This window comes from Pseudorca crassidens, chromosome 19, assembly GCF_039906515.1.
Source record: "Pseudorca crassidens isolate mPseCra1 chromosome 19, mPseCra1.hap1, whole genome shotgun sequence".
NCBI lineage: Eukaryota > Metazoa > Chordata > Mammalia > Artiodactyla > Delphinidae > Pseudorca > Pseudorca crassidens.
The window spans coordinates 47,230,816-47,257,035 of NC_090314.1; the positions used below are offsets into that span (position 1 = coordinate 47,230,816).

General features: G+C 59.4%; 1 protein-coding gene across 4 annotated transcripts; it reads left to right on the top strand.

Annotated features, from left to right (window-relative positions):
* The first annotated feature begins 106 nt into the window (after positions 1–106).
* FMNL1 (formin like 1) lies at positions 107–26,190 on the top strand. 4 transcript variants are annotated; one of them, XM_067715991.1, is made up of 28 exons: positions 107–670; positions 10,016–10,099; positions 11,655–11,768; positions 12,515–12,588; positions 12,942–13,025; positions 13,362–13,499; positions 13,797–13,814; positions 15,325–15,433; positions 16,403–16,479; positions 16,690–16,783; positions 17,659–17,733; positions 18,046–18,156; positions 19,252–19,401; positions 19,894–19,995; positions 20,175–20,427; positions 20,681–20,980; positions 21,182–21,306; positions 21,972–22,174; positions 22,631–22,865; positions 23,026–23,094; positions 23,629–23,709; positions 23,799–23,928; positions 24,064–24,227; positions 24,482–24,583; positions 24,732–24,827; positions 25,098–25,218; positions 25,374–25,472; positions 25,727–26,190. In XM_067715991.1, exons 1-27 carry the CDS (start codon positions 542–544, stop codon positions 25,463–25,465), a joined length of 3,330 nt encoding a protein of 1,109 aa, XP_067572092.1. In that variant the 5' UTR covers positions 107–541; the 3' UTR covers positions 25,466–25,472; positions 25,727–26,190. The 4 variants fall into 4 exon arrangements, with proteins under 4 accessions (XP_067572092.1, XP_067572091.1, XP_067572094.1 ...); XM_067715990.1 differs by lacking the exon at positions 25,374–25,472; XM_067715993.1 differs by lacking the exon at positions 13,797–13,814.
* The last annotated feature ends 30 nt before the right edge of the window (positions 26,191–26,220 follow it).

The window sequence follows — 26,220 nt, forward strand, 5'->3', positions numbered from 1 at the left end:
GCCTCGGTTGCTCCCGCTGCGGCAGGTGAAGCGGCGCCGGCCGCCCCCTCTGCGGCAGGTGAAGAGGGTCGGTAGCCCCCTCTCCGTCACGCCATGGCTGCGGCCGACCCCCGGCAGGCGCCCGGCGCCCTCCCCCTCCCTCCAGCCCGCCCCCCTGGGGCTGGGTGCGTAGCGGCGGCGGAGGCGAAATGCGGTTTGCGCGCACAGGGAGCGACAGCAGAAGTTAGAAGATCGCCGAGGGGGGAGCCCGTGCCGCAGCTTCCTGCCCCCGGCCCAGCCCTCTGGCCCCGGCGGCCTGCAGCCTGACTTCCTCCCCCGACCCCGCAGCTCGCCGCCCGGCTCCTCGGACGGGGCCGCCCCGATGGGACGCCGCGCCCCGGCCCTTGCGCGCCGCTGAGCCGAGCGCCCGCGTCGCCGAGCCCCCGCCGCCGCCGAGAGCCGCTGCCCTCCTCGCCCCCCAGGCCGGGAGCCTCATCCGCCCTCCCCGGGAAAGCTGGATTTCCGAGGCTGGAGGCGTCTGGCCGACTGGGTGGGGACCACCATGGGCAACGCGGCCGGCAGCGCGGAGCAGCCCGCGAGCCCCGCAGCGCTGTCCCCCAAGCATCCCGCGGTGCCCAAGCAGCCGATGCCCGCGGCCGGAGAGCTGGAGGAGAGGTTTAACCGGGTCCTGGTGAGTGTGGCCCGCTGTGCGCGGGGCGCGGGCGGGGGGCGGCAGAGGCTCGCCACGCGTCCCCGCCCCCGGGGGCTCAGGTACCGCTTGGAGATCTCCGGCAGCTTGGTGGCGGCCCCTCCAGGGGGTGGGAGTGACAGTGGTTTCTTAAAGAGTGACTTAGCACTCTCCCCCCAAAACTTTCTTCTGCAACCGTCCAGTCTCCCTCCCCAAGATACCCCCTCCCACAGCGCTTCTGGGTCTAAAGGTCTAAACAAAAATGTCCTGTGAGGAAGTTGGGAGCGCAGCACGCGGGTGGGGAGGTGTCCCGGAGCACCCCCTTCCCCACTGCATGCAGGCCCAGCCACAGGGTGCAATAGCATCTACTTGTGTCTCAGGGTCAAAGACATAAGGGGTTATATTTTAACCTCCTAGGAGCTGGAAACTGAGTAGAGGTGTTTGGTCCTGATCCGCTGGTGCCTGAGCTGCTGGGAGCTGGGTTGTCAGATCATTCAGTTGGGGGTGTCTGTGTTTCTCCCTCACTGCATGTCCGGGAGAGCTTGTCTGTGGGTCCTTATCTTGTGCGTCCCCACACACCCCCTGGAGGGATGAAGGTTAGGAAGGGCGGGGTCAGGATGGGTTGGTCACTCTGGCTTGGGGTGGAGCAAAAGTCTGGAAGCCCCTCTCCCTCACTGTCACCTGCTCCAGGGGATTGGGGGGCTTGGGGACTAGGCCACCGGGGAGGAAGCCATCCACTGAGCCTGGAGGCAGTTGGGATGGATTTGGTGGGTAGGGGCTCCAGAGCAAAGCCAGGTTCTCTAAGACCTGGTAGAAGAAGGGAGGGGAAATGGCCACTCATTCTCACTTCCCTCTCCCTATCTCAACCCTGTCCCAGGCTCCTTCCCTAACTAATTGCCTGGTGGCCTGTCTGCTGTCAGCTCCCTTGCCAGACCCTGGGTGACAGGCAAATAAGGCCGTGCTTTTCCCCAGAGGCACTTCCAAGTCGGAGCAGGCTAGCACTGCAGGTCTGAGGGTGGGGGCCCGAGGTAGAGGCAGGCAGCAGAGCCACGCAGGCTGGTGGCCCTGTTGATTCTTCGTCTTCTCCACCTCCTTGACATCATTTCCCCTCCCCTGGCCTGCCTTGAGGCCCTACTTGCCAGATCCCCTGTGTGGCCCCTCCTCCCAGTTCCAGGATGTCTTGTCTGATGCCCCCTCCCAGGAGAAAGGCTGGGAGGGATTTGAAGGAGCTGTAGGGTGGGGCGGGGTCTGAGCTGTCCCCGTGAAGGCACCTTGTTTGATTCGGGGAGAGGGAGGGACACTGAGGGACACCTCACATCAGGCTAGTCCCCAAATACCCCACCTCTCCACCAGCTTCCCTTTCCCCAAATCCATGTCTTCACAAAGCTGAGTTGAGCGGAGCAGAAGGGGGAGGGGGAAGAATGAGATAGACGGTTTCTGGGGGCCATCTGGGGAGCCTGAGTTGGTGGTGGATCCCTGGACCTTGGCCAGCCTGACTTTCCCCCTAAGTGTGTGTCTATGGACGGGGGGGATGGGCTCTCAGGGTGAAGTCCAGGTCCCAGTCCGTTCTCTGTTACACACACCTAAGGGGGAGGAGCTGGGTGAGTAATTCAGACCACCGGAAAATCCAAAAGTCAAGTGGTGAGGTTCTGATGCCTGTGTAGGACTTGACTGCCGCGCTTGCGTGTGTTTTGGCCTTAGCTCCGATTGGCTGAGTCTGACGCTAAGTGCCGCTGGGAGTCCCTGAGAACCGGGGCATGGAGGGTGAAGGCCCAGAGAGGGGTCCGAAGGTGTCCCGGTGGAGAAAGCGGTGGTGGCTAGGCAGAAATCTAGGGCAGCAGCGCCCACTGGGGTTCACCGCCCCCCTCCCCAAGGAACCCCAGTGTGTTTACACCTCCCCCTTCTTCCTGGTGATGGGTCAGCCTGTCCCATGTCCTGTACTCACAGAAGGCACCCAACCCAAGGTCACTTGGCTAAGAACCTCGTTCCGCACTCCTCACCACCGTGCCCTGGGACTATACCCTTGGCCCCTGCCTGAGGCTGGCGGGGGGTGGGGTGGGGGAGGTGGGGGGTGGATGCAGATTTGGCTAAAACTATAGTCCCAGTGACGGGGATTACAGGGAGAGCCTCCATCTGAGCACTGCCTCCTGGGCCAGAGCTGAGCCCTGTCCTCAGTGAATGTCTAAAGAAGAGGGCTTCCCTGGTGGCGCAGTGGTTAAGAATCCGCCTGCCAATGCAGGGGACACGGGTTCGAGCCCTGGTCCAGGAAGATCCCACATGCCGCGCAGCTAAGTCCGTGCGCCACAACTACTGAGCCTGCGCTCTAGAGCCCGCGAGCCACAGCTACTGAAGCCCGAGCGCCTAGAGCCCGTGCTCTGCAGCAAGAGAAGCCACCGCAATGAGAAGCCCGCGCACCGCAATGAAAGAAAATGAAAGAAAGGGTAGCTCCCGCTCGCCACAACTAGAGAAAGCCCGTGCGCAGCAACGAAGACCCAACGCAGCCGAATAAATAAATAAATATAAAATCCTTAGGGAAAAAAATTAATAAAGGGAGAAGAGCCTCAGACTGCTGAGTGGTGGGCCTCCCACCCCCAGGGATCCCCCAGTCTGGAAGGGGGAAGCATAGCCCTCCCCTTGGGATCTAGTCACATGGCCCCAGGGAACCTCTTCCTTTCACTGGAGCTCAGCCCTTTCATCCCTGGTGGGTGGTAGGATCCTGAAATCTAAAACCACTCCTTGGCTTCTGGCTGTGGAACTCCTCTTATGGGTTAGGGGTATCCCGACCGAGGCCCACTGCCAGACAGGAGACGAGGGTGCTCTTCTCCCTTTCCCCCTGGGCAGCCTTTTTCCCACGCAAGAATGGGTGGTGCGAGCTACTTTTCTGGGGAGGCTCTGAGAGAGAGGGGTGCCCTTGCTTAAATGGTGGTGCGGAGGAAGAGCAGGTTGATCCAGGGTTTCCACCTGCTGCCTTAGCAACAGTGGAGGAGTGACGGCTGCCTGCCGCGATGGTGGGAAAACCTGCGCACCGAGCTCTGTGCTCTCGCCTCTCCTACGCCACGCTGAGCGCTGGGCGTCTTCCAGCCTCTTCAGGCCTTCCCCTGCAGGGGTCAGGGTTTGGGGTGGCAGGGCACTCCTTCCAGGCCTGTTAGAACTGCCAGGCTTACGGCCTGGCCTAGGACACCCCCGATGTGTCTGGGCAGGGAGGCGCCTGTAACTCAGGGGCAAAGGGATCAAGGGAAGGCGCCGTGATGTGATCGAGGCCAAGTGATGCCGCCATTCAAGAGGAGAGGAATTTGCCTGATGGGGCCTGGCGGCCTGGGGTGCCCTTAGCATGTGGCCAGGCTGCGTGGGGAGGTCAGGGCAGTCCCCGGCAGGGTGTGGGTGCTGGGAGTCCTGCTCTTCGGGGGGCTCCTTCCCCGCTGGGGCTGGGACTGGGGGTGAAGGGCAGAGGGGGGCGTCTCCATTCTGTAGGCTGTGACCGAGGCGCTGCCCGCTCAGGCAGCTCCCTCCTCTGGGGTGGGGCAGATGGAGCTGTGGGTCGCTTAGGCCCCGTGCCTCCCGTCTCTGGGGCCTCACATGGAGGATCCCAGTGGGGCTGTGGCCCCGTGTCAGAGGCTGGGCTGGGCAGAGGCCGTGGGGTGCCATTCCCAGCAGGCAGCGCTGGCACGTGCTGCCCCTGGAAACACAGGGATGTGGCAGCATGACTCACAGTGACATCTGGGACCAGTTGGCAAAGAGCTGGGGGAGACGGGCAGGAACAGGTGGGGCTGCTCTTGGGCCACCTCTAAGGTTTTCCTGGGAACATGGAGCCCCGGGAGGTGGCTCAGCCCTCCCTGCCTCTGAGAAGGGCAGGGGTTACTCACAGGAGAGGCTGAGTAGCTTCCTGGGCTTCGGGGTCATGAAGTTTGGCAGTTGAGTTTTGTCTTTGCCACTTACTACCTGTGTGACCTTGAACGAGTTACCCACCTTCTCCGAGCTTCAGTTTTCCTCCCGTGTAAAAAGATAATAAAAATGGTATATGCCAGGGACTTCCCTGGCGGTCCAGTGGTTAACACTCCACACTTCCAATGCGGGGGGCGTAGGTTCCATCCCTGGTTGGGGAATTAAGATCCCGTGGGCCGTGCAGTGCAGCCCCCAAAAAGAAAAGGGTATATGCCAGCCTGCTAGGATTGTTGAAGGGATTAACTAGAGTTGAGGGGATTAAATAGAGCGCTTAGCACAATGCCTGACACAGAACAAGTGCTCAGTTAACACTGTCCACTGTGAGGACAGGATGATGTTGAGGCTGATCTGGTCCTCTTCATCTTGGGGCCCTTCGAGGTGAAGGAGCCCAGACCCTGCCTCTTCCCTCCCCCCACCTCCGTTTCCAAGACCAACCAAGGGTGCCGTCTTTAGTCTTCAGCAGTCCCAGGTCAGGCTGCCCTCCCTGCCATCAAGCACGTAGGCCACAGAGGGGCCTAGATGAAAACTGCCTGGTGGCCGGAAACCACGAGAGGGAGGGCCCACCTCTCCTGGAGGGAGGGGCAGCGGTGGCACTAACGGTAGCTGTGTGCACATGGGGAGGGGTGGGGAGGCCTCCACTTCCCTCAGAGAGAGGGTGTGCTGGTGAGGGGGGGTTCCCCAGTGAGTAAGAGCTCAGTGTGGGCAACAACAGGAAATGTAGGGTGCTGGGTGGCAGGAAATGGGGCCGGCTGTTCCCGGTTCCTCAGACAGGCGCGGGGGCCAGGCTGTCTGCAGAAGACCCCTGGGAGGCCGGGACCCATGTTTCTCATTGCTCTGAGCGCTCCTTCTTCCGAGGAAACTGAGTCTTCTTACCAGCTTGCCAGCTAGGTCACCTTGGGCAAGCAGCTTAATGGCTCTGTGCCTCAGTTTCCCGTTTGTGGCAAGGGGATTATAATAGTGTCTACTGTGTAGGCTTGTTGTTGAGATTTAAATGAGTTAATAGATGTAAAGCCCTTAACATGGCATCTAGCATGGATTGAATATTCGGGGGAATATTAATTATTGTTACTGTCGTTATTCTCCTACCAGCCTGGATTATAAGGGCAGTGCCTGCTGCCCTGACTCCTACCCTGCTTGCCCTTGTTCCTGCCATGGGGACCCTTCAACCCTGACGGGAGAAGCTGTTAACTTTTTGGGGTTCTTAGCACCCTAGGGCCGGGTTACCCCACACCCTCATCTAAGCCTGGGATTGCTTATAAGAGCCCTAGAAAATCCATATACCAGAATTTTTAAAAGAGGATAACGCTGATTGTTTTTGGAGATGCCCTGAGAGCTCTAAAACCAAGCTTGAAGCCATGTAGAGGTGGGCAGGGGAGATGGATGGGGAAGTGGGGCCGGGGGACAGGGCTGGCTTCTGGATCCATCAGGCTGTGGAATGCCTGTGGGGCTGGTCTGAGATGGGCTGGTGCCTAAGTTCAAGGGCATCCTGGGGCTTGAAGGGCTGGGCTTCCTAGGGAGAGGGTGGGCGGGTGGGCTGGGACGTAGTCTCAGCTCAAACTAAAAGTGAAACTGGAGGGTGTGACTGTGTCCACATGTAGCTGGAGCCCCTTCAGTCTCCAGGGACACCTGCCCACATGTCAGTGTCGGGATGGGGGGCCGCTTGCAAGGGGCTGGCCTTGGGTGTGCAGGGCTGGAGGCCCTTCTGACACACAGAGAGGGGGCAGGGAAGCAGGGGAATGATCCCCACCCATTCTAATAGGAGGAGCAGGGAAACAGCTCCTTCTCTTGGCCACACCCTGAGAGGTGAACCCTATCTCCCTCTTCGAAAAGTGTGAAGGGCAGCAGCGGGTGGAAGCTGGAGGCTCAGTTCATTTCTGGCCAAGCCTTGGAGACAGGTCCGCTTCTCCGAATGTTTTCACCAACTTCTGTCCGCCACACAGCCCTCACCTTGGGGTCTTCAGTGGACTCCCCTGACCCCCCCCAACCTGTGACATGCCTCTTCATAGTGGTACGTCCCTGAAGAGTATTATTACGTCAAAACAAAGCTTCTAACCTAGGGGCAGGACAGGAATAAAGACACAGACATAGAGAATGAACTTGAGTACACAGGGAGGGGGAAAGGTAAGCTGGGATGAAGTGAGAGAGTGGCATGGACATATATACACTACCAAATGTAAAATAGCTAGCTAGTGGGAAGCAGCCGCATAGCACAGGGAGATCAGCTCGGTGGTTTGTGTCCACCTAGAGGCATGGGATAGGGAGGGTGGGAGGGAGATGCAAGAGGGAGGAGATATGGAGATATATGCATATGTATAGCTGATTCACTTTGTTATATAGCAGAAGCTAACACACCATTGTAAAGCAATTATACTCCAATAAAGATGTTAAAAAAAACAAAAACAAACGAACAAAAAAACCCCACACAGCTTCTCACTGAAGGGTTCCCGGGAGCCCTGTGAGTCTGAGGTAGGAGGGAAGTGTGCCCATTTTATGGAGGAGGAAGTTGAGGCTCAAGGAGACAAAGAAGCAGTCAGGCTAGGTGGGCCCAGAGCCTGGGTCCCCTGAATCCCGCTTGGGTTCCTCCACATCACAGCCGCCCACCCCCACAGGAGGCGGGTGTTCCCCCCCCCCCCGCACGCGCCCCCCCAACCCCCCTCCACGCACACCTGGACTTCCTGGTCTTTCCCTGTCCCATCTGAGGGCCATCAGCCAACCTTCTGCTTGTCTCCCAGTCCCCAGTCTCCCAGTCCCCTGCCTCCTTGCTAAGGGCCCCGAGTCTGGGGGTCTGTCACTGTTTCCAGGATGGCCTCACCCCACTCTGAGTGAGTGGCATTGCTGGTCCCTCTCCTGCTTCCTCGGGTACCCGTCTCCTCTGTGGGCACAGCCGAGGAACAGCTGCTAATTAGTGCTCAGCGCTGTCAGAGCTATTTCTGATTTCCGAGCCTAAATTTAGCCCGTCTGGCAGGCTGGCATGTAGGCCCGGGGGCCTGAGGAGGCCCAGGTGGGGAAGGGGCAAAGGGGTGCCCGGCCCTCCACCACTGCTGGGACGGGGCGCTGGCCCAGCAGAGACCTCCCCCTCCCCAGTAATAACCGCGGGCTGAACTGGGGGAGTGGACCTGGGCGCTGGTTCTGGGTTGGCTCAGGGCTCAAAGTCAGCCTGGCTCCCCTCTTACTGGGTTCGTGACCTTGGGCAGGTGACTAGACTAATCTGTGCTGCACCTGTGGGATGGGACTAATAGCAGTGCCAGTAATGGTGGTGAGGGTGGAAGGCTGCCATGTGTGAGCAGGGCTGGTAAGCCTTCGGGCAAAGCTGGCACCGCAGTCGTTGGAGTCATTATGATGATTAGTTGCTGTCTCTAGAAGCGCCACTGGGGCCATTCCTGGAGCCAGCAAGTCCCCAGGGTGGGTGAGAGCCCAGAAGGACCCACGTCAGGAAGCGGCGATCCCCTCTAAGGCTCAGCTGCTGAGCCCTCCCCCTCACTCCTCTGCGCCCTCCTTCCCCCGCCACCACCTCCTCCTCCTCCGTGCACTCCTCTGCGCCCTCCTTCCCCCCACCCACCTCCTCCTCCGTGCTGGCCGCGGTGGCATCGCCTGCCTTCTCTCTCTGCTTCCTCCACCCCCCTCAGCCTTGGCCCCCACCCCCACCTCGGCCCTGCCCCACCCTGGGTCTCTGTAGGGTGGGGATGGATCTGGAGGGACCAGGGAGAAAGAGAGTGAGACAGAGACAGAGAATGGCCCCAGGGAGGCCTCCCTGGCCAGGTACATCCTTCTCTGGGCTCCAGGGCCGCTTCCTGGGCAGTCCCTCCCATGGGGCAGGAGCTGTCCTGGCTGTTGGCAGGTTGGGGGAGGGCAGCCGATGAGACCGAAGGCGGTTTCCTCAATCTGGGCTCACTTTCGCAACGGGGGAGAGGAATGACGTATCGCCATGCCCAGCCGGCCCGGGGCGGGAGGGCCTGGTGGATGGGCAGTTTCACCTCTCAAGTGGGGCCCTGGCCGGAAAGCTTGGGCAACCGGGGCAGAGGGTACCAAGCTTCCTGTTGTCTGGGGCCGACCTAAGGCAGTAATTTTCGGGGTGAGGTCTGGCCAGAGACCCCGAATTAGGCTTAGCACCCGGGAGGGGAAGCTGGCTGAGAAGCCTTGGGTGGGTGTGGCCCCTTCTCTGCTCCAGCTGTGGCCTCCTCTCAGGGCCATGTGACTGAGGATGTGTAGTCTGAGCCATCAGAGCTGGTGACAGGGGCCTCTTCTACCCTGGGTTGGGGCTCCCTGGGGCTCCCACATCCCCAGTACAGACTAAGCTCCTCGAGGGCCAGAACTGTCTTTTGGAGCCTGACATATAGTAGACCCTCAATAAACCTGGTGTTTACTGAATCGGGGTGAACGGGCATCATCTGCTGGTTCTCTTAGGGAGACATGCCAAGTCCTGGGGGTCCAGGGAGCTCCTAGCGCTGGTGGCACCTGGTGATTCCGTAGCACCAGGAGAGACACTAAGCCTGTCCTGTGGGGAGAAGTTCGGCCGGCACATTGTACCCTTGTCATCTGTGGCTGGGGGAGGAGGACCCAGGCAGAGCAGTGCTGACCTTTCTTAACTCTTGAGGGGAGTCCCAGCCTGGGCCACCAGCACCACAGACCCAGCGTGCTGGCTGCTCTCCCTGGTTCCTGTAACTGGGTGACCTTCCCCTGGAATCCACCTGGGCCCTGCAGCCACCATGCACCTGCTTGGAACTCCCTGCCCATCTGACGTCACCTCCCTCGGTCTGTCCCGAAGTGACCAAGTGGGAGGGGGCTGGAGAGGGCCGGGGTGGGGGCTGGAGAGGGCCGGGGGCTGCTGGCTGCTGTCCTTGCAGAGGCTTTGTGGTGTTTGTGAGACACTGGTGCCCTGGGCTGGGACCACGTACACTTGTTGTTTGGTGGCATGTGGGAACGGGGCACAGTCCACGCCTGGCCACACTTGGGCCTGGCCAGAGACGGTCCCTGTTAGCTTCCCATGCAGATGGGAGAAGAGATGGTACCCCCTTATCACATGTGGGGAAACGAGCCCAGAGGTGCCTGAGGTCCCAGGAAGTTAGGCTGCGAACCCACGCTCCTGCCTCCGTGCCCGTTGTGCCGGGGGGGGGCGCGATTTAGGGGTGACGGAGCCCAGGCCCTGGAGTCAGGCATTCGGATTCAAATCCCAGTGTCACTTTCTAGCTGCTGGGCCTTCGGAAGGGTGCTCCATCTCTGGGCCTCGATGTTCTCGTTGTCTAATGCTACTTATTTCCGGGGGTGAGGTGGTGACGGGACTCATGTGAATGACAGGCCTACTAGGGAGCTGGCCTCTAGTGGGTCCCCTGACAACGCCCATGGTCCTCTCCCCCTCGGGTTAGGGCCCCAGACTCAGCATCTTTATCTTGTCGTCTTTCTCCCCAGAACTGCATGAACTTGCCCCCGGACAAGGTCCAGCTGCTGAGCCAGTATGACAACGAGAAGAAGTGGGAGCTCATCTGTGACCAGGTGGGCACAGGCCCATTCCGTCATCGGGGCTCCCTGTCCTGGCCAGGCTGGGGCTGGCAGGAGAGGGGACACTGCCACGCTGCCGCAGGGCTAAGACCCTGCCCAGAGGCCAGTGTAACATCTGGGGAGGGTGCTGAGGGCATGTGCAGGACTCTGGAATCCCCCTGTGTTGGGCCTGGGCCTCCCCAGGGACCTTATGAGTCACGAGCAGGGCTGGGTCTGCCTTCTGAAGAGCTGACGGGGGCTGGTCCAGGGTACTGGCCGGGGCAGCCGGGGCCGTGTCCCCATCCTCCTTGCTGAGCTTCCCGGGGCAGGCTCTGTCCACCCTCCAGCTCTGGGCTGGGGAAGAGAGGGACAGCCCTAGGGCTGGACGTCTTCATTCCACCCCATGGGAGGTGGCGAGGAGGGTCAGGAATTCCTGTCCTCCTTTGACCTTGGATCCAGAGGAGCTGTTCCCCAAGTCAGCCAGCTCCCCAGTGGCAGAGCAGGGACTAGAGACCCCGTCTCCTGGTTCTCAGTCGCTGCCTGGGCTTGCCACCTTCGTGGCTCTCTTGGCTGCCCCGGCCCCTTCAGCTGTGGGGCTGCTGTCTGAGGTAGCAGGGAGGACGCCTGCTGTGGCAGGGAGGGGCCTGGCTGCCACAGTGATTCAGAGAGGGAGGGAGGTGGGCCTGTGGCCCTGGAGGCTGGGGGTGGGGATTTGGGGAGCAGGGAGCCTCTCCTGGGAGCCAGGGCTGGGCCTTCGGCTTCTGCTAGTGGACCAGGATGGGATGAGCTGGCAGGGCGGGAGTCTGGGGGGTGAGGGCAGGGCTATGGGGAGAGGGTGGGGAGCTGCCTCCGGAGGCTTTGGGGCTGGGGTAGGGGTCCCTGCCCCTTTGGCCTGGCATCTCAGGTTGAGCTCACAGAGGCCTGGGAGAAGTGGGAGGTTGAGGGGGGTGGCTGGGCATATCTGAGGGGTCTGGACTGGGAAGGGTGGGAGCTCCTTTGGGTGGAGGCCCTCTAGTGGGGCCCCTGCCTCTTGTGTGAGTGGCTCCTGGAGCCCTGGATGGGGTGGGGGAGTTAAGGATTGTTTTGTTGAGCACAGGTCACGTGCTCGCGCGTGTGCACTCACACACACAGGTGAACACGACGACTGGGGCGGAGCCCTGCGGGAGGGGCCCCCATCCTGCTAGGAGCTGGGTGCTTCATAAGGCCCTTCCAGAGTGTTCTTCCTCCTGGTACCCCCACTTCTGGGCTGGGATGTGGCCCAGGGAGGGCACAGGGCTGGGAGGGTGCCACTCACTGGCCTGCCTGAGTCTCCCCCTCCAGGGTGGGGTGTATAGTTGGACTGACCCCTCCACACTCCATCCAGGCTGCTCTAGGCCTGTGGCCATAAACCAAGGGACGGCCTGGCCGGGGACTGGGGTCTTTTCAAGTGGCAGGCCGAATGTTTGGGTTTATGCCTTTGGTATTCAGGGGGGTCTTAAGGCAGCCTGGGACCTTGGGTCGGAGCTGACAAAGGGACTCTGGGACAAGGGTTGGCCATTTGCCCCTTATACATCCTATTCCATCTCCGCAGGAGCGGTTTCAGGTCAAGAACCCCCCTGAAGCCTATATCCAGAAGCTGAAGAGCTACCTGGAAATCGGTGGGGTCAGCCGCAAGGTAGCAGCAGATTGGATGTCCAACTTAGGGGTATATGTCGCCCGCTTTTTCTCTGTCCCTTTCCCCCTGCACTTTCCAAGCTCTGGGCAGCTGGAGTAACTGTGTGTATAGACTTTTCTGCAGGCTTCTGTGGGTGCGTGGACGCGTGTGTGTGCGTTTTCACAGGGGACTGAGAGTGCCCTGGGCGTGCACTTTCACGGGTTCCTCTGCAGCTCCTAGTTGTACTCAGATGTGTACACTTGTGTGTACTTGTGTAGTGTGTGTGCATAGGCATGGATGTGCGTGTGTGTATTACGTACATCCTTTTGTGTCCACATATGGATGTATGTGTATCCTTGAGTCTTTGTATAGGGGTGTGTGTGTGTGTGTGTGTGTGTACCCCATGTGTCTGTGTGTGGATATGTGAGTGTCTTATGTCTGTGTACCCACTGTACTTGTGTATGGATATGCACGTGTGTGTGTACCCAGGGTGTTCATGTTTGAATGTGTGTGTACCCTTTGTCCTCATATATGGGTGTGTGTGTGTGCGCGCGTGCGTTGTGTGTCTGTGTCTAGAGACGTGTGTGCCTCTTTCGTGTCTGTGCGTGGCCGTGCTGCGCACCCTGTGTGTCTGTATGGGGGGGCGTATGTGTGGCCTGAGTATGCTTATTCTGCTGGGCAGGTGTGTGGAGGTGGTCTAGACTGCCGAGTGCGAAAGGCCAGCTGTCGGGGTGGGCAGGCGCTGTGGGCTGAGGCCTGCGCTCCACCCACCAGACTACCCTGTTCTTGGCTCCCAGTTTAAGAGGAGAGTCCAGGAGTCCACCCAGGTGCTACGGGAGTTGGAGACCTCCCTGAGGACCAACCACATTGGGTGAGCAAGGGCTCAGATTTCCCTGGGGAGATCGGGGGAGGGGGAGAGCTCTGGCAGCAGGCAGCCCCTGGGTTCCCCTTTTTATCCCCCCATCCACCCCAGAGGCTGTGCCTATGGGCCCCCTCCAGGCTGGGTGTCCTCTCTTGCCCACCCTCTGCCTGCCCCTTGAGGCATGGCTGGGCTGTGGGTCCTGCCCGAGGCCTCTGCCATCATCGCCTGGCGTCACTGGGTCTTGCAAGGCTGTTGTCTTCCTGGGAAAGGGCAGCCCAGGGGCCCTTGCTGTGCCCGTTCTGTGCCAACACTGGGCAGGACCTCCTTCCTGGGCGGCACTCAGGGAGCCCTGTGCCCTGCAGGTGGGTGCAGGAGTTCCTCAACGAGGAGAACCGTGGCCTGGATGTGCTGCTCGAGTACCTGGCCTTCGTGCAGTGCTCTGTCACGTAAGCCTGGCCCTGCCCTGGTGCCCACCCCCAGAGTCCGTGCCTTCCTGCGCCTCGCCCACTCCTCGGGCCGCTTCCAGGCAACTTAGCCTGGGTCCACCCTGGAGCCCTGCAGTTGGCTTGAGCAAGGCCCCTTCCTGACGGCCTGCCGTGGACGGGGAGGGAGGTGGCCTGCGGTGGCCAGCTGGGACCTGCTAGGCCCAGCACAGCGCCAAGAACACAGCCTCCTCCGCCCGCCCCCAGTCTCTCCTGCAGCTCTGTCTCTCCCTGGGTTCCCCCCACCCCCTCTGAGGTGCCCTGCAGTGTTGGCCTCCATCCCCAGTCTAACCCCCACAGGTACTACATGGAGAGCACAGACAATGGGGCCCCGGGCTCTGAGAAGAGCAAGCCGCTGGAGCAGTCGGTGGAAGATCTCAGCAAGGGCCCGCCCTCATCCTTGCTGCCACAGCCCAAGAGCCGCCACCTGACCATCAAGTATGTGGGCCCCCTGGCGTGGTGGCAGGTGGCGGGGTGAATGGAGAATTCACCCCTGGACGGCTGTACCCAGCCTGCTCCACCAGGGCCCTGGGGGTGGTGAGAGGGGTAGCCTGGCATCGGGGATCAGAGTAAGGGCCTCACCCAGGGCTCGGGAAATGTGTGTGTTAAGAGGCCTCTGGAGTGCACCTAGAGGCTGGAACCTCAGTGGGATCTGAGATAAGAGGGGTGGTTTCAGGGTCGGTGGGACCCCTTTTGTATCATCTAACCCCCTGTTTTCTCCCGTGCGGACTCCAGATGCCCCCCTTCTCCCCGGTACGTAGCCACCTAGGGGCAGGTGCATGCCTGGTCAGCTTCCAGGGTGGTGGTGGGGTTGGGTGAGGTGTTCAACTCAGGTGACACCCCTGGATTCAGCTGCTTCGGATACGTCAGCCCACCCTAACTAATGACATCCTGCTGGGAGGTGGGGAGAGGGAAGGAGATGGCCCTGGAGCCTCATGTGGACCCCAGGTACCTTCTTTCCCACTCTGGGTCTAGGAAACCAACTTCATCTTAAGTTCTAAACTCTCACAATATATTTCTTTGTTCATTCATTCATTCATTCAACAAACATTTTTTTAAGCATTTACTATGTACCAGGCATGGTGGTAGATTCTCAGGTGACAGATTACCCTGCCCTTGGGAGCCTTCCATCTAGTAGGAGACGGTGTGTGACAGGTTGTCATGGAAGTATGACTGGGAACTCTGAGTAGGGAGGTGGCCACTGCCTGGGGCACCAGGAAGGCTTCCCAGAAGAGATGACATTGGAACTGTGTCTTGCAGATGGATACAGGCTTTAGAAGCAGTGGTGGGAACAGGGAAGGGCATTCCAGGCAGAAGGAACAGCACAAGCAAAGAGTCAGAGGCACGTTTGAGCAATGACGGGAAAAGGGAGATGTGGCAGGAAGAGCGAGGAGTGGGGCCTTCCAGTATTGACTGGTGGTTCTGCGACAATGGAAAAAATCATGTTTCTTTTAGCGAAAAATCAGCAAAACCATTCATAGAGCACTTACTATGTGCCAGGCGCTGTTCTAAGCTCATTTCATAGTCCCAACAACCCTATCAGGAAGGTACTGTTATTACCATTCCTATTTTACAAAAGAGGAAACTGAGGCCCGGGGAGATTAAGTAACATGCATGCCTAGTAATCAGTGAGCTGGGATTTGACCATGGCTGTCTGAATTGTCAAGGTGCAAGGTAAACTCACGTGGCTGTGAGCGCCACCTTGTGGAGAGTATTTTCATGGCCGTTCACAAGCTTTGGCGGTCTTTTCCCTCTATAAGCTGTCCATCCCCACAACACAGCAACTTTTTTTTTTTTTTTTTGCCGTATTCGGGCCTCTCACTGTTGTGGCCTCTCCCGTTGCGGAGCACAGGCTCCGGACGCGCAGGCTCAGCGGCCATGGCCCACGGGCCCAGCCGCTCCGCGGCATGTGGGATCCTCCCGGACCGGGGCACGAACCCGTGTCCCCTGCATCGGCAGGCGGACTCTCAACCACTGCGCCACCAGGGAAGCCCCAGCAACCCTTTTTAATACCAAGTCGCTGTTAGGGGGTCTTTGCTTCCCTGACCCCCGCCTCTTCACCTCCCCCCCGGAAATGCCAGGCCCCAGGCCTAAGAACTGAGGAAGACTTCTGGCCCTCAGCTGGCCTCTCTGGTTGGGTGGACGGGAAGCAGACGTTTCCAGATGTGCCCCCTCTTACTCCAGTGGCCATCTGAGTGATAGGGGGGAATAGGAAGCTGGGTTTGGGACTCTGACCCCTGCTGCCTCCTCCCCACCTGCCCAGGCTGACTCCGGTCCATAGCAGGAAGGCCCTGAGGAATTCCCGCATCATCAGCCAGAAGGATGACGTCCACATCTGCATCATGTGTCTGCGTGCCATCATGAACTACCAGGTTGGTCAGTGGGCCCGGGGCATTGACACTGACTGTCCTCCCTGGGGGCTGCCTAAGCTGCCGAGGTTCTGGGACCAACTGTCCCCCACCCTGTCCCCACTGGAGAACCCTGGGGATCTGGGCTGTTAGTGCAGGGTCTTGAGGCTGATGAGTCTTGAGGGGAAGCCCAGATTTCTGCACCTTCCTGGTCAGGTCCCTTAGAATACCCTGGACATGGCTGGGGGCATGGCTATGCCTCACGTGGGGGCTTAGGCACCCCACTAAGAAAGGCTGCACACCAGGGAGAGCAGCCTCTGGGTTATTTCATTTGGAGGGGTGATTGGTGAAGCCGTTCCTCCCTCACTCAGCTGGCCTTAAAGGACTCACTTTGTCCAAGGTACTGAGTCTTGACACTGGCTTTTGAGCAACAGCATTTATTTATTTATTATTATTTTTAAATTAATTAATTAATTAATTATTGGCTGCGTTGGGTCTTTGTTGCTGCGTGCAGGCTTTCTCTAGTTGTGGCGAGCGGGGCTACTGTTCGTCGCAGTGCGTGGGCTTCTCACTGCCGTAGTTTCTCTTGCTGCGGAGCACGGGTTCTAGGTGCGCGGGCTTCAGTAGTTGTGGCTCGTGGGCTCTAGAGCTCAGGCTCAGTAGTTGTGGCGCACGGGCTTAGTTGCTCTGCGGCATGTGGGATCTTCCCGGACTGAGGATCACACCCGTGTCCCCTGCCTTGGCAGGCGGATTCTTAACCACTGCGCCACCAGGGAAGTCCCAGACAAAGGTATTTAAAAAGAGGGACCAGGCTTTGGCTGCCACCCAGGAGGTCGTGGTTGGATATAAAGAACTTCCTGGGAATTCGCTGGTGGTCCAGTGGTTAGGAATCCACGCTCTCACTGCCGGGGGCCTGGGTTCACGTAGCCAAAAAAAAAAAAAAAAGAACCCTGGGGGTCTGCCTGGAGGAGCTGACCTCTCCTTTCTCCCCAGTCTGGCTTCAGCCTCGTCATGAACCACCCAGCCTGTGTCAATGAGATTGCTCTGAGCCTCAACAACAAGAACCCTAGGTGATTTCCAGGCCCCTAACCTTTCTCCATGTCTAGTTTCTCCTCCTACTTCACCCCTTGCCTACTCTGTCCCCTCAGTTCTCAGGACCACTACCCAGGCTCATTCCCACCCCATCAGCTCCCCTGTCCTCCCCCCTAGCCAAGCCCACATCCACCTTTGCTGTGGGGCCTGCCTGTTCGCAAGGGACAGCCTGCCCCTTCTCTCCCCAGAACCAAGGCTCTGGTGCTGGAGCTGCTGGCGGCAGTGTGCCTGGTTCGGGGAGGACACGATATCATCCTTTCCGCCTTTGACAACTTCAAGGAGGTAATGGAGCCCCCACCCAAACATGTACCTGCCCTCTAATGGTGCTTGGAGCCCTGTTGCTGCCAATTGTGGCTTCTGCTGGGGACAGCTAGGGACGCTGGGTGGGTATTTGGGGAGTTTCCTCATCTGAAGGGAAGGTACAGGGTCACGCAGGGGCACTGCCTGGGGCGACAGGGACAGCTATGGGGATCTGCTGAACCTCTGCCCAAACTGGCCTTGATCCACACATCTCGGAGTTGCTGACTCTGGTTAACAGGCTCGCAAGAAGTAGCTGCATGAGAATATGATGCATAAGGCAGCACAGGATCAATGCATCCCTTTAATGAATATTCATCAAGGGGCTACAATGTGTCAGGCACAGAGTGGGCACTTGGGATACATTAGTGAACAAAAGAAACAAAGAAGGCAGTAGAAGACAGATAATCAGCGATATAATAAATAAGCAAATTACACAGTCTATGAAGAAATCGTAAATGCTCTGGGGAAAAAAGTCAGGGAAGCTGTCAGGGGAGGGGGAACTGGTTGCCGGGTGGTTAGGAAGCCTCATTGAGAAGGTAAGATTTGAGCAAAGTTGTGAGGGAAGTGAGGGATTGATGTGGTGGCTGTCTTGAGTAAGGGCACATCAGGCAGGTGGAACAGCAGGTGCAAAGGCCCTGAGGTAGGAATGTGCCAGGACGCCAGTGTGGCCAGAATGGGTCAGTGTTGGGGAGGGCTGTGAGAGATCAAGAGGGAATTGAGGTTTTGAGCAGAAGAGTGACATGGCCCGACTTAGATTTAACTTGAGAGGCGCTCACAGAGGCATAAAGGGGGCAGCTGGAAGATAGCTTAGGAGGTGTGTCACTGGGACCTCAGTGACAGCCATTCCTCCTACTCAGGTATGTGGGGAGCAGCACCGCTTTGAAAAGCTGATGGAATATTTCCGGAACGAGGACAGCAACATTGACTTCATGGTGAGCTCAGGAGCCCAGCCTGGGCCAGGTCACCCTAGGGTGCCAGGAGCAGTTAGGAGCCTGGGTATCTGGGATCTGGGCTCAGCTCCTGCAGATATGAGGACTGAGTGGTTGGTGGGGGAGGGGCGGATGTCAGTGAGGGGGAGGCTGGGAGGAGGGTACGTGGGAGAGATATGGGTGGGACAAAGCTGGATTAGTGGGGTGAGAAATGTGGCAAGGGTGGGGGACTTGGGGTTAAACTGGGGGGGGTGGAAGTCACTGAGAACCCCCCACCAAGAGGATCATAGACCTGCTCACTGCCCCGCCTCCCAGGTGGCCTGCATGCAATTCATCAACATTGTGGTACATTCGGTGGAGAACATGAACTTCCGCGTCTTCCTGCAATATGAGTTCACCCACCTGGGCCTGGACCTGTACTTGGAGGTGAGCCCTGCACTCCCCCCAGGACTTAACCACTTGCTTGCTGCAGAGTATGGCTCAGTGGTTAGCACAGATGCCGGGGTCAGGCAGACCTGGGTTCAAGGTTCAAATCCTGACTCTGCCACTTCCTAGCTCATGTGACCTTAGATAGGTCTCTTCTCGCTAAGCCTCACTTTTCCCATCTGTAAGATAGGAGAATCATAGAAATAATAAAGACTGTAACTGTATAGTGCCTGCCGCAAAATAGGCACTCAGACCATGGAGCTGTTGTCGCAGGTGCTAGAACGGGCTCTAGGTGGCCCTCGGTCTGGCTCTGGGAGCACCAGACTCAGATAGGCCTACACTGGGGAGCACAGAGATACTGGGCCAGAGCAGGAGCTGGCTCATGCTGTATGGGGCTGGGTCGTGGGGGAGTTCCTCGCTCTGGGGAAGATGGGCAGAGGGGCTTGGTACTTCGTGGCTCAGCCTGAGCAGAGAGGTTGTAGCGTTCTTCTGATTTCTTTGTGAGGCGTCCCAGAGGAGCAGGGCCTTCGGGATTGGATTTTTGAAAGCCAGGATCCACAAAAGGTGAAAAGCAGGCTAGGGTGATATGTCCATTCAATGGAATATTATTCAGCCACGAAAAGGAGCAAAGTAGTGATACATGGTAGAACGTGGATGGGCCTTGAAAACATTACGCTATTATGCTCAGTGAAAGAAGCCAGACACAGAGGCCATATATTGTACGCTTCCTTTATACGAAATGTCCGGAATAGGTAAGTCCGTAGAGACAGAAAGATTGGTGGTTGCCAGGGGCTGGGAGAGGAGAGGATGGGGAGTGACTGCTAACAGGTACAGGGTGTCTTTTTGGGGTGATGAAAATGTTCTGAAATTAGATAGTGGTGATGGTTTGCACAACCTTGTGAATATACTAAAAACTACTGAATTGTATGCTTTAAAATAGTGAATTTTATGGTATATGAATTATATCTCAATAAAAAATAAAGAAACAGAAGTGGGCTAGGGCTCAGGCCCCTTTGTCTGGGCTCTGGTGGTGATGGGGGTACTGGAAAGATCCCTCACACCAGGCCTCAACCTGAGCCTTCCATCTGGGGACAGAGGCTTCGGCTCACGGAGAGTGACAAGCTGCAGGTGCAGATTCAGGCCTACTTGGACAATGTTTTTGATGTGGGTGCGCTGCTGGAGGACACTGAGACCAAGAATGCTGTGCTGGAGCACGTGGAGGAGCTGCAGGAGCAGGTGGCCCTGGTGAGAGCTGCTCCTGAACTTGGCCCAGCACAGAGTAGGCCCACAGAGCCCCACACGGATATCGGCCACTGGTTCTAGGCGTGAGCTGGGGGCCCCTGAGTTTCACCTGAATCCTTTGGGTGCCTTTCTCCATGAATGAATATTCATTGAGCTCCTCCACTGGGCTGGACCTCTGAGGAAGGCAGGTCTCCTCTTCTCCAGGTGCTCGGACCCCAGGCCCTGGTTTGGGTGGAATTGGGTGCCTGGGGCCCCTGCCAGCTCCCTCCCTCATCGGTGGTGCCTTGGTTTCCCCTCCTGAGAGCACTTCAGTGCTCTCAGTACCTCACCTACTTGGGTTCAAGTGCCAGGCTCGGCTGCCCCGCGGCACCCCAGGGCTAAGCACATCCGGAAGCCTCCCCTAGCCCTCCAGGCAGGCATGCCTGGTGCCGCCCCCTCGGTGCCCATGCCAATGCCCGGCTGCGGGTGGGAGCTCACCATGTGCTGGTGCCACAGCTGACAGAGCGGCTTCGGGACGCGGAGAACGAATCCATGGCCAAGATAGCAGAACTGGAAAAGCAGCTAAGCCAGACCCGAAAGGAGTTGGAGACCCTGCGGGTGAGCTTGGGGGGACGGGGGGTTGGGGGGTGGGTGGGCCGGGCCAGGGGTGGGACGGACTTCCAAGAACAGACCATTTGGGGCTTCTAGGCTTGACACCTCCCTCCACCCCGGCAAGAAAATGGGGGCTCTGTGCCAGGCTTGCCGGTGGTTACTAACCCCCCACCGGCGGCTCGCAGGAGCGCTTCAGTGAATCGACCCCCATGGGCACCTCCAGAGGTCCCTCTGAGCCTGAGAAAGTGCCTGCCCCTGCCCCGGCGCGGCCCTCAGCGCTAGAGCTGAAGGTGGAGGAGCTGGAGGAAAAGGGGTTGATCCGTATCCTGAGGGGGCCCGGGGATGCCGTCTCCATCGAGATCCTCCCGGTCGCTGTGGCAACTCCGAGCGGCAGCGATGCCCCGACTCCGAGGGTGCCCATCGGCTCCCCCAGCCCAGGTGTGCAGGGGCTTCAAGCCGGGTGGGGTAGGAATGGCAGAACCGGGACGTGCATGAGGAGCCTGGGGACATCTCAGGCGGGGAGAGGTGGGAGGGGTAGGTTTGGACTGTGGGCGTGGCTCAGGCAGGTGCGGGTGGGTCGCAATGAGCCCAGTGCGCATGTGTAGGGCGGGGAGGCGGAGACATGACCCCTCAACCTAAGAAATTGACACGCCCTTCTCCCCGCCCCCTCCTCCGTTCTCGCTGGGCTCAGAACTCCCACCTGCAGCAGAGCCGGTTCCCGGAGCAGCAACCCCACCGCCGCCGCTGCCGCCCCCACTACCTGGTCTCCCCTCCCAGCAGGATGCCACGCCCCTGGCGCCCCCACCGGCCCCGCCCCTCCCAGGCAGTCCGGAGCCCCCGCCCCCGCCGCCGCTGCCGGGAGACCAGCCGCCCCCACCCCCGCCGCCACCGCTGCCTCCGGGCGCTGACGGTTCGGTGCCTCCACCGCCCCCACCGCCTGCGGGAGGTCCCTCTGCTGCTCTTGGAGGGCCTGGCTCAGAGATGGGCCCGGGTGAGTAGACTGCCCAGGGCATGGGGACGAGGCGGGGGTGCGGTGGGGGGTACTCTGGCTTCAGTATCCTCCAGGACCCTCTGTCTGTGGGCCTCCTACTGCCTCCAGTCTGCTCTGTGTGTCCTCACTGGGCCTGGGCCCCGGTTCCTTCCAGCCATGGCACCCACTACTGCCCCAGTGACCACTCCCTCTCTGTCCCAGGAATGATGGCCAAGAAACCCATCCAGACCAAGTTCAGAATGCCCCTCTTAAACTGGGTGGCCCTGAAACCCAATCAGATCACAGGCACTGTCTTCACTGAGCTCAATGACGAGAAGGTGCTGCAGGTGAGTGGTCCTGCCTTGCTGCCAGTGTGGGCACCAGAGAAGGGGGGGGTCCTGCCTGGATCATGCTGGGCACTGGGGGTGGTCACCTCCTCTACCCCATTTTATGGAGGCCCAAGAATGGGGGTCAAACTAAACTGGACTAGTGCATCTCGTAGGCAGTGTGTCCTGACTCCCTTGGAGGCTTTCCCTCCATGCCTGCAGAGGGGCTCATCCCTCCCCTAAGTCTGGCCTCTCTCCTGCTTTCAGGCCCCTCTCCCACCACCTTCCCACAGACAACCAGGGCCTCAGCCCTTCTAATTACACTTTCAGTTTTCCGAAAGGTTGTGTTCTGTTGCCTCCAGGCCATTGTTCATGCTGTTCCTCTGCCTGGAATGCCCTTCCCTTTCCTCTTTTTAACCCTGGCCAATTTGGCTCTTGCTTCAGCTGAAGCGGCTTGGAGTCTGGGTCCCCTGGATGGGGTGCTGTTCCTGCCCCTCCTTGGTGCTCCATGTGCTTCGCCTGTATCCCCCATCAAGGTGCATGGTCAGGCTGCGTACTGGTTTGTTTCTCTGCTGGTGGCCTGGTCAGGGCTGGATAGATGGCTCTAGCTCCAAGCACGGCGCTCAGCCAGGAATGCACCAGCCCCCGGCCCCGCCCAGCCCCACCTCCTCTTTCTGCACCCTCAGGAGCTGGACATGAGTGACTTTGAGCAGCAGTTCAAGACAAAGTCCCAAGGCCCCAATGTAGACCTTAGCACCCTCAAGAGTAAGGCATCCCAGAAGGCCCCCAGCAAAGCCACGCTCATCGAGGCCAACCGGGCCAAGAACCTGGCCATCACCCTGCGCAAGGGCAACCTGGGGGCGGACCGCATCTGCCAGGCCATCGAGACGTGAGTACCTCTGCCCCAGGCTTAGAGGTAGCGCAGCCCCTCTGCTAGGCCGGGGTTGTTAGGCAGATAGTAAAAGAGCCCCAACTATGGAACAGAGTCCATCGAGTTTCATACCAGGGCTGGTCGGAGAGTAGGGCAGGGAACTGTGTTCCCATTTTCAGTTAAGAAAACTGAGGTCATACTGTGAGCCCGTGCCCGGATGGAGATGTTCCTTTTGCCTTCTTGCCTCCTTACACTGAGGCCCAAGCATTTACAGCCTGGACGCCGCCACTGATGTATGATTGGGACTCCGGGCTTCCTAGGTCCCAGCATCCCTTGACTGTTACCTCTTATTCCCTGAAGCTGTTGGCAATAGCAAATAGTTAAGTTCATTTATTCAATCAAGTAAGGGGGTAGGAGTGGTCCTGCTCTCAAGAACTGGTGAGTGTGGAGTGATACCGGCCCCTCCCCTCACAGGTACGACCTACAGACCCTTGGCCTGGACTTCCTGGAGTTGCTGACCCGCTTCCTGCCCACAGAGTATGAACATAGCCTCATTGCCCGTTTCGAGCGGGAGCAGCGACCCATAGAGGAGCTGTCAGAGGAGGACCGTTTCATGCTGCGCTTCAGCCGCATCCCCCGCCTGCCCGAGCGCATGAACACGCTCACCTTCCTGGGCAACTTCCCAGACACTGCCCAGCTGCTCATGCCGGTGTGCGCGGGCTGGCAGGGCGATGCGGCCTGGGCTGGGATTGGGGAGGAGGCAGCTTGCAGCCTGGTCTCCAAGAGGGCATCTGGGAGTACTTGAGCCTCCTATAGGCTTCCCCCCACTCTCGCCCCAACTTACCATGCCTCCCCCATCCCACCTCCAGCAACTGAATGCCATCATTGCAGCCTCAATGTCCATCAAGTCCTCGGACAAACTCCGCCAGATCCTGGAGGTGAGAGCCTAGGGCAAGGGTCTAGGAGGCGGGGCCAACCCATGATGCCTTGCCTGTTCTGGGTTGTGTGAGAGGGAGACCCAGGCCCTGCCCTAAGTCCCTGGGATGCAACAACTATAAGGTTCCCACTTCTAACATCCAGGCTCAGAAGGGCAAAGCTAAGGTGGGGATGGGGGCCATGTTACAACAGCACACCTCACACCCTGCCTGAGGGTTCATTAGCAGAGCATCGTGTTGTCGGGGAACCAACAGATATGGCTGTGAGGGGGATGGTGACCCCACAGCCTTGGAGGAGGTGTTGGCAGCACAGTTTGGGGTAAGGTGACAGGTGACAAAATTGGGTGTGCCATGGTGTTGGCTGTGCACACGTGTCAGACACGCATATGCGTGCATCATGGACCTGAGGCATCCATGCTGAGTGCAGGGCTTGCTCTTTACCACCTTTTCTCCTTGTGCAATTTACACTTCAGGGGGTTTCCTCAGCCCCAGCACCTGGCTGAGCTCTCCCTGCCACCCCCACCCCGCCTCTTGCAGATCGTCCTGGCTTTCGGCAACTACATGAACAGCAGCAGGCGTGGGGCAGCCTATGGCTTCCGGCTCCAGAGTCTGGATGCGGTGAGGGGGCGGGGCAAGGAGGGGTTCCCCTGGCCCGGGGGCTGGGGGATGGCTGGTGGCCTGGGGCTTACAGAAGGTCCTCGCTGCAGCTGCTGGAGATGAAGTCGACTGACCGCAAGCAGACGCTGCTGCACTACCTGGTGAAGGTCATTGCTGAGAAGTACCCACAGCTCACAGGTTTCCACAGCGACCTGCACTTTCTGGACAAGGCAGGCTCAGGTATGGGTGGGGGGAGGGGCTCAGCCCTGGGGACGGATACAGGTTGGGAGAAAGCAACGGGACCACAGGAGGTAACTGGACGGGAATGCTGCCTCTCTGAGTCCCTGCTTCTCTACTGCCCCACCTCCCACTCAGTGTCCCTGGACAGCGTGCTGGCCGACGTGCGCTCCCTGCAGCGAGGCCTGGAGTTGACCCAGCGGGAGTTTGTGCGGCAGGATGACTGCGCAGTGCTCAAGGAGTTCCTGAGGGCCAACTCGCCCATCATGGATAAGCTGCTGGCAGACAGCAAGACGGCTCAGGTGGGCTGGGGCTGACCCGGCCCGGGAGGTGGGGAAGCTGGGGTGGGGGGTGAAGGACTACCTAGGTGGGGTTGTGTAGCCAAGGCTTGGAGCGCTGTGACCACAGCAGGGACGCCTTGGGGGGATGGGGCAGGAGGGAGCATCTGTCTGCCTGGAGGAGGAGAGACGAAGTGGCCAGTGTCTTAAGGGGGTACAGAGCAGTGGTCAGGCTCCGAGGGGTCTGTGCTGGTGGGGCTGACAGGCTGTGCCCGCAGGAAGCCTACGAGTCTGTGGTGGAGTACTTCGGAGAGAACCCCAAGACCACGTCCCCCTCCACGTTCTTTTCCCTCTTCAGTCGCTTCATCAAAGCCTATAAGGTATGTGTGTTTGGTGGGCAGGCTGGGACCCCGGCAGGGCATTGCAGCCTCTCCACCTGGGCAGTGGGAGTGGTAGGGGTTATTTCTGCTGGGGGGCGGGATAGGGAAGGGAGGACTCCCCTTACGCAGACCTGCCTTGGCCCCTCAGAGAGCCGAGCAGGAGGTGGAACAGTGGAAGAAAGCAGCAGCCGCCCAGGAGGCGGGCACCGACACCCCGGAAAAAGGAGAGCCCCCCGCACCCAAGGTAGGCAGCTGCCCCTGCGCTTGGTACTGGGATCCAATGATGCTTGGTATCCTCACCCCAAAGATCTGGCCCTCCTGCACACCCTTATTTTTATGGACTGACTCTGCCCAAGGCTAGGATGCCCCAGTAGCCTGGGGTGGAAATGGGTTCCTTTTCCTCAAGCCAGCTCCTCTTACCATGGGGGACCAGGCAGATGGTCTAGGGTGTAGTGGCACAGTGGGGGAAGGGGATCCTGGAGTTGGAGCTATATACCCTCGCCCTCCTCCCCAGTCCCCACCCAAGATCCGGCGGCAACAGATGGACCTCATCTCTGAGCTGAAACGGAAGCAGCAGAAGGAGCCACTCATCTACGAGAGTGACCGTGATGGGGCCATTGAAGATATCATCACAGGTGAGGACTTGGTGGGGCCTGTCCCGTCCTTGGTCTGTCCTATGCTGTCCTCCATCTGCCGCCCAACCCTGGGGGTCTGGCTGCCTCACTGCCTCTTTGCTACTTTTCTTTTTTTCCTTTTCCCTTTCTCTCCCCTCCTCCCTTCCAACCCTCAGTGCTCAAGACGGTGCCCTTCACTGCTCGCACCGGCAAGAGGACGTCCAGGCTCCTCTGTGAGGCCAGCCTGGGAGAGGAGATCCCCCTCTAGCCCCCAGGTACCCAGCGGCCTGGCCTCTGATCCCAGTGGCTGCCCACAGCCCTGGGGGTCCTTGGGGGGACTGAGTCATGCTGCCCTCCCCTGGACCATGCATGGCTGGGCTGTGTTGGAGGGAGGTCTGATAAACAAACAGGCTCCCTCCCACGTGCACACAACCTGTGTCCCTAGAGGGGTGAGGCCTGTGCCCTGGAGTGGTGTCCCAACCCTGGGCAGACTCCTGAAAAGGTAAATGTCTCTCCTCTCCGCCACCAGATCTGCGGAACCAGCCCTACATCCGCACAGACACAGGCCGTCGCAGCGCTCGTCGGCGCCCCCCCGGACCCCCCGTTCAGGTCACCTCCGACCTCTCCCTGTAGCCACTATTTCTGCAGATGGACCGGGAGGCTGGGAGGGGGTGCAGGGAGGGTGGCAAGCCAGGACTCAAGGAAGGTGGTCCTCAGCTCTGCTGGGCGGGGCAGTCTCCTCCGCCGAGGTCCACACCATGCGCCCACCTCAGATAGGCGGGTGCACCCTCATCTGGCCACTGGGGGCAGCATCTCTGGCCCTTCCCCCCAAATGCTGCTTGCAGCACCCCTTTTCCCCCAATAGCCGTACTTAGCCTCAGCCGGAGCCTGGCCTGTAACTTATTAAGTGCAACCTCGCGCCCCCTCCACCCCCCCCACCCCGCCCCAACTCCGGGGACTCCCCGTGGACCTTATTTTTATACAAGATTAATAAAGACGTTTGCAAAAGATCCGCGTCCGCTC

Excerpts from the sequence above, each read along its gene's own strand:
- FMNL1 (XM_067715990.1), top strand. The coding sequence starts at position 542 with ATGGGCAACGCGGCCGGCAGCGCGGAGCAGCCCGCGAGCCCCGCAGCG. Across the intron at positions 16,480-16,689 it reads CTCAACAACAAGAACCCTAG|AACCAAGGCTCTGGTGCTGG; the intron begins GTGATTTCCAGG and ends TTCTCTCCCCAG. Across the intron at positions 19,402-19,893 it reads TGCAGGAGCAGGTGGCCCTG|CTGACAGAGCGGCTTCGGGA; the intron begins GTGAGAGCTGCT and ends CTGGTGCCACAG.